The 7500-nt window shown below is 42.5% G+C and overlaps 2 protein-coding genes across 2 annotated transcripts in view; one reads left to right on the forward strand and one right to left on the reverse strand.

Annotated features, from left to right (window-relative positions):
- The window catches only part of zfyve26 (zinc finger, FYVE domain containing 26), a 113179-nt gene extending 105919 nt beyond the window's left edge, over window positions 1-7260 (forward strand). Inside the window, 1 exon segment of the mRNA XM_084143898.1 lies at window positions 2204-7260. Within this exon segment, the coding sequence (XP_084000024.1) occupies window positions 2204-2437 (234 nt within the window). The 3' untranslated portion in view covers window positions 2438-7260.
- A 97-nt stretch (window positions 7261-7357) lies between these two features.
- rdh12 (retinol dehydrogenase 12) overlaps window positions 7358-7500 on the reverse strand; it is a 19986-nt gene continuing 19843 nt past the window's right edge. The window contains exon 7 of the mRNA XM_084143899.1: window positions 7358-7500. This exon is cut by the window's right edge and continues 1068 nt beyond it. The gene's annotated coding sequence lies outside the window, so the exon portion shown is untranslated.

The raw sequence follows: 7500 nt of genomic DNA on the forward strand, positions 1-7500 counted from the left end.
AGATTAAGGCCTGGCTGTAATATGTTGATGTCTCTGTAGATTAAGGCTGTAATATGTTGATGTCTCTGTAGATTAAGGCTGTAATATGTTGATGTCTCTGTAGATTAAGGCTGTAATATGTTGATGTCTCTGTAGATTAAGGCCTGGCTGTAATATGCTGATGTCTCTGTAGATTAAGGCTGTAATATGTTGATGTCTCTGTAGATTAAGGCTGTAATATGTTGATGTCTCTGTAGATTAAGGCCTGGCTGTAATATGCTGATGTCTCTGTAGATTAAGGCTGTAATATGTTGATGTCTCTGTAGATTAAGGCTGTAATATGTTGATGTCTCTGTAGATTAAGGCCTGGCTGTAATATGTTGATGTCTCTATAGATTAAGGCCTGGCTGTAATATGTTGATGTCTCTGTAGATTAAGGCTGTAATATGTTGATGTCTCTATAGATTAAGGCCTGGCTGTAATATGTTGATGTCTCTGTAGATTAAGGCTGTAATATGTTGATGTCTCTGTAGATTAAGGCTGTAATATGTTGATGTCTCTGTAGATTAAGGCCTGGCTGTAATATGTTGATGTCTCTGTAGATTAAGGCTGTAATATGTTGATGTCTCTGTAGATTAAGGCTGTAATATGTTGATGTCTCTGTAGATTAAGGCTGTAATATGTTGATGTCTCTGTAGATTAAGGCCTGGCTGTAATATGTTGATGTCTCTGTAGATTAAGGCCTGGCTGTAATATGCTGATGTCTCTGTAGATTAAGGCTGTAATATGTTGATGTCTCTGTAGATTAAGGCTGTAATATGTTGATGTCTCTATAGATTAAGGCCTGGCTGTAATATGTTGATGTCTCTGTAGATTAAGGCCTGGCTGTAATATGTTGATGTCTCTGTAGATTAAGGCCTGGCTGTAATATGCTGATGTCTCTGTAGATTAAGGCTGTAATATGTTGATGTCTCTGTAGATTAAGGCCTGGCTGTAATATGTTGATGTCTCTGTAGATTAAGGCCTGGCTGTAATATGTTGATGTCTCTGTAGATTAAGGCCTGGGTGTAATATGTTGATGTCTCTGTAGATTAAGGCTGTAATATGTTGATGTCTCTGTAGATTAAGGCCTGGGTGTAATATGTTGATGTCTCTGTAGATTAAGGCCTGGCTGTAATATGTTGATGTCTCTGTAGATTAAGGCTGTAATATGTTGATGTCTCTGTAGATTAAGGCCTGGGTGTAATATGTTGATGTCTCTGTAGATTAAGGCCTGGGTGTAATATGTTGATGTCTCTGTAGATTAAGGCTGTAATATGTTGATGTCTCTGTAGATTAAGGCCTGGCTGTAATATGTTGATGTCTCTGTAGATTAAGGCCTGGCTGTAATATGTTGATGTCTCTGTAGATTAAGGCTGTAATATGCTGATGTCTCTGTAGATTAAGACTGTAATATGTTGATGTCTCTGTAGATTAAGGCTGTAATATGTTGATGTCTCTGTAGATTAAGGCCTGGCTGTAATATGTTGATGTCTCTGTAGATTAAGACTGTAATATGTTGATGTCTCTGTAGATTAAGGCTGTAATATGTTGATGTCTCTGTAGATTAAGGCCTGGCTGTAATATGTTGATGTCTCTGTAGATTAAGGCCTGGCTGTAATATGTTGATGTCTCTGTAGATTAAGACTGTAATATGTTGATGTCTCTGTAGATTAAGGCTGTAATATGTTGATGTCTCTGTAGATTAAGGCTGTAATATGTTGATGTCTCTGTAGATTAAGGCTGTAATATGTTGATGTCTCTGTAGATTAAGGCTGTAATATGTTGATGTCTCTGTAGATTAAGGCTGTAATATGTTGATGTCTCTGTAGATTAAGGCTGTAATATGTTGATGTCTCTGTAGATTAAGGCCTGGCTGTAATATGTTGATGTCTCTGTAGATTAAGGCTGTAATATGTTGATGTCTCTGTAGATTAAGGCCTGGCTGTAATATGTTGATGTCTCTGTAGATTAAGGCCTGGCTGTAATATGTTGATGTCTCTGTAGATTAAGGCTGTAATATGTTGATGTCTCTGTAGATTAAGGCCTGGCTGTAATATGTTGATGTCTCTGTAGATTAAGGCTGTAATATGTTGATGTCTCTGTAGATTAAGGCTGTAATATGTTGATGTCTCTGTAGATTAAGGCCTGGCTGTAATATGTTGATGTCTCTATGTCTCTGTAGATCAAGGCCTACCTCCAGGTGAGTAAACTGCGAGCGGCCTATCTCCTAGCTGTAAAGCTGGATACAGCCAGGGCAGGGCCGCTGGTTCAGGAAGTCCTCCAGGCAGCAGAGGGCGTCGGAGACTCTGTCATGCAGGACATCTGTTGCCAGTGGCTGTCTGAGCACAAGGACGCGGACAGGGACAGGACGCCGCCGCCAGGGGCTAAAAAACAGGTCCGACCCAACGCCAGGTAACCCCATGGGGTATACGCACCAAACAGAAGAAAACGGACTGAAACAGGAATGGACTGCCAGGACTCGTCCAATAAGAAATGATCGTTTTAGTTCTCTTTTGCAAAATGATTAAAATGTTGTCCGTTTGTTGTGTGCCCCTAATGAACACGACCCTGGCACGGCTGAAGTTGAGGCTACAACAAAGGGGAACCAGACATAATCAGGGAATAACAGATAGCACTTCAACTATAAATACCAGGAGTGATAACACAGAGACACCTTGCCTGGACTCTGCCTGTGACTCTGCCTGTGACTCTGCCTGTGACTGTGTGAGGTTGTTAGTGACTTCCTCCTCCTCACTGAAAGGAGTGAAACACCGTTGTGCCAACTCTCATCTGGAGAGGTGACTGACTACAGACAGACAAGACTGTCTCAATCTCCACTGGAGAGGTGACTGACTACAGACAGACAAGACTGTCTCAATCTCCACTGGAGAGGTGACTGACTACAGACAGACAAGACTGTCTCAATCTCCACTGGAGAGGTGACTGACTACAGACAGACAAGACTGTCTCAATCTCCACTGGAGAGGTGACTGACTACAGACAGACAAGACTGTCTCAATCTCCACTGGAGAGGTGACTGACTACAGACAGACAAGACTGTCTCAATCTCCACTGGAGAGGTGACTGACTACAGACAGACAAGACTGTCTCAATCTCCACTGGAGAGGTGACTGACTACAGACAGACAAGACTGTCTCAATCTCCACTGGAGAGGTGACTGACTACAGACAGACAAGACTGTCTCAATCTCCACTGGAGAGGTGACTGACTACAGACAGACAAGACTGTCTCAATCTCCACTGGAGAGGTGACTGACTACAGACAGACAAGACTGTCTCAATCTCCACTGGAGAGGTGACTGACTACAGACAAGACTGTCTCAATCTCCACTGTAGAGGGATGAATCGAACCACACTGAATTGTGAGTTCTTGACCACTTGATCACTTTATCTAGTAAAACTGAAGTCTGGGGTAAGCACAGATGAGACATATCTCATAGTTATAGCACAGTCAGTAGTACGATAGTTCATAGTTTTATCTCCTACCTCAGTTAAAAGGGATTGATCTTTTTTTTTCACTAACCTTGGAATATATTTCTTTGGGACGAATACACAACTTGATGTGATGTTAAAGAAGTTGGCTTTTCCCCATTTTAGATGTTCTTCCTCTTTTTATGCTGTTAGTTGAAATGATAATGAAAACCTGTGAAGCAGGTAAAGGTAAAGTGCCACCTGATATCAGAAAATCAGTGCTGGTGTACAAGCCTGTCAGAGCTTTAAAGAAGATATACAAGCCTGTCAGAGCTTTAAAGAAGATATACAAGCCTGTCAGAGCTTTAAAGAAGATATACAAGCCTGTCAGAGCTTTAAAGAAGATATACAAGTGAAGATATATTGATTACTTAAAGAGTTTCTGAAGTTTTGAAAGTCATAGGAGTGTGGGTTTCATTAGAAGGGTTGGTCTGTTGTGTTACTGTCTTATCAGCTCGACTTGCCACTAGTTACCCCCCCCCCCCCCCCCCCCCCCCCCTAAAATGTCTGCCCAAGGAGCTATTTTCCTAGCCTGTTTTTTTCTTGTGTGCTAACATTCCACTTCTGATACTCCGTGTCATGTGTCTGGCCGTGGCAAGGACACAGAGTGGCAAGAAGTGGAATGTTAGCACAAACTGTTACCCAGGCTAGCAATTTCCTGAATCTCTCTTGCTTTCTCCCTCAAAGGGAAGCTACAGGACACCACAGGGCATCTTGGGGTACGTAAAGGGCATCCAAAAATAACTAGAATAAAGATGAGCTTTATATAGAACAAAGCTACATCTTGGAACGAGTTGGATTTAGTAAGGGATATGTTTTAGGTCCTTAAACACTGTTTTTTAATTCTAAATCATGATAAAGAGGCTCTACCTTTCTGGTCAATATTATTATCCTGAAAGCCTATCGTATCTGTCTGTATCGTATCTGTCTATATCATATCTGTCTGTATCAAATCAAATCAAATGTTATTTGTCACATACACGTGTTTAGCAGGTGTTATTGCTGGTGTAGCGAAATGTTTGTGCTTCTAGCTCCGACAGTGCAGTAATATCTAACATGTAATATCTAACAGTATCATGTGTGTGTGTTTATGGTATCTGTCTTTGACCAGGAACCACGTGCTGTGACCACGTTTTGTATCATTTGCACTTATTCCTGTTGTTCGGGTATGTGACATCTGTGTGTGACTTTGTGTATGCGCATCCCAAATTAGCACCCTATTCCCTATATAGTGCACTACTTTACACCACAGTCCTATAGACCCCCTGGTCAAAAGTAGTGCACTAAATAGGGTGCTGTTTGGGACGCGGCCTTTAACCTCTGATCTCTGTGTGTCCAATGTGAAGGTCAGATGCGTTAGGGCCTTTAACCTCTGACCTCTGTGTGTCCAATGTGAGGGTCAGATGCGTTATAGGCCTTCTGTCGGTGTGACGTTCTTAAGTGTATAAAACACGTACTTCAATCAATCAAAGAGATGTCACATTAGAAAAGGGATTTTTGTTGCCATATTTGTTATAACCATGATAAATTGTTTTTTTTATTATCTCACTTTAATAGCGATCCTAGAGATTACACCGTAATAATGTTTTTATTTCTCACTTTAATCCCTCAGATTACACCGTAATAATATGTTAATGACATGACAATCATATTTCAATACTTTAATAATAATAATATTAACAATATACACTATATATACAAAAGTATGTGGACACCTCTTCAAATTAGTGGATTTGGCTATTTCAGCCACACCCGTTACTGACAGGTGTATAAAATTGTAGCGCACAGCCATGCAATCTCCATAGACAAACATTTGCAGAAGAATGGCCATACTGAAGAGCTCAGTGACTTTCAACGTTGCACCGTCATAGGATGCCACCTTTCCAACAAGTCAGTTCGTCACATTTCTGCCCTGCTAGAGCTGCCCCGGTCAACTGTAAGGGCTGTTATTGTGAAGTGGAAACGTCTAGGAGCAACAACGGCTCAGCCGCGAAGTGGTAGGACACACAAGCTCACAGAACAGGACTGCTGAAGCGGGTAGCGTGTAAAAAAATAATCTGTCCTCGGTTGCAACACTCACTGAGTTCCAAACTGCCTCTAGAAGCAATGTCAGCACTAGAACTGTTCGTCGGTAGTTTCATGAAATGGGTTTCCATGGCCGAGCAGCCATTGGACTCTGGAGCGGTGTTCTCTGGAGTGATGAATCACGCTTCACCGTCTGGCAGTCCGACGGACGAATCTGGGTTTGGTGGATGCCAGGAGAACGCTACCTGCCCCAATGCATAGTGCCAACTGTAAAGTTTGGTGGAGGAGGAATAATGGTCTCGGGCTGTTTTTCATGGTTCGGGCTAGGCCCCTTAGTTCCAGTGAAGGGAAATCTTAACGCTACAGCATACAATTACATTCTAGACGATTCTGTGCTTCGAACTTTGTGGCAAATTTTTGGGGAAGGCCCTTTCCTGTTTCAGCATGACAATACCCCTATGCACAAAGCGAGGTCCATACAGAAATGGTTTGTCGAGATCGGTGTGGAAGAACTTGACTGGCCTGCACGGAGCCCTGACCTCAACCCCATCGAACACCTTTGGGATGAATTGGAACGCCGACTGCGAGCCGGTCCTAATCGCCCAACATCAGTGTCCGACCTCACTAATGCTCTTGTGGCTGAATGGAAGCAAGTCCCCCGCAGCAATGTTCCAACATCTAGTGGAAAGCCTTCCCAGAAGAGTGGAGGCTGTTATAGCAGCAAAGGGGGGACCAACTCCACGTTTTTTGGAATGAGATGTTGGACGAGCAGGTGTCCACATCCTCTTGGTCATGTGGTGTTTCTATATTACTGACCGTCCATGTTAAAATCCACAATAGATATTCATTCACTTTTGATTGAAGTTCTGTTTGTTACCAAGCAGAGACTTAAATCAGCCTGTCCGGTCATGTGATGAGAGGTCATATCATGTGATGAGAGGTCATGTGATGAGAGGTCATGTCATGTGATGAGAGGTCATGTCATGTGATGAGAGGTCATGTCATGTGATGAGATGTCATGTGATGAGAGGTCATGTGCTGCATTATATATATATTCCCTATATAGTGCACTACTTTTGACCAGAGCCCTATGGTGGTAGTAGTGCACTATATAGGGAATAGGGTGCCATTTGGAACACTCGCTGGTTTATTGTTGCGCTCTATTCCCCCGGTCCCAAATTGACCCCTAGCACCCTTACCCGTACACTCACTCACTCACTTCCCTTTTGTTGTTCCTTCACTGACGCACTTTACCCTCCCAACCTTATCAAAATATCTGGCCTCTACGAAACAAGAGCAAACCACTGGCACCCTAAATAGTGCACTACTCTGGTTAAAAGTAGTACGCAGTGAATAGTGCCATTTGGGACGTATCCAATGGCTCTCTAACCAAATCGTTTTTGGGGGGGGGAAATAAACAATGTCATCAAATTTGTTATTCTAATAATGCAGTTCTGATTATTGATGACAGGAAACGTGAGGAATATGATCATGAATTACTGTCTTATAGTGGCCATGTTGGAAGCCCAGAGGGGTAATAAAGAATGGAGTGTGGGGGCTTTCTTATTGGGGTGTGTCATAGGCGGCTGGTGGGAGGAGCTATGAGGAGGACAGGCTCATTGTAATGGCTGGAATGGAATTAATGGAACTGTATCAAACGTATGGAAACCACATTTGACTGTTCCAATGAATGCCATTCCAGCCATTACAATGAGCCTGTCCTCCTCATAGCCCGTCCCACCAGCCTCCTCTGGTGTGTGTGTGTGTGTGTGTGTGTGTGTGTGAGAGAGACACACTTACTAAACATAAACGACTCCTAGTAGCTAGTAATATTCTCTCTTTATTTACAGTAGATGTAAACATTCAACTCCTGACACAACTGCAATGTAGTTAGGGTTGCACATTTCTGGTAACTTTCCCAACATTCCCTGTTTTTTTTCTTCAGAAATACTGGTTGGGAGAG

The sequence above is a fragment of the Coregonus lavaretus genome, assembly GCF_964263955.1.
Source record: "Coregonus lavaretus genome assembly, chromosome: 27".
Lineage (NCBI taxonomy): Eukaryota > Metazoa > Chordata > Actinopteri > Salmoniformes > Salmonidae > Coregonus > Coregonus lavaretus.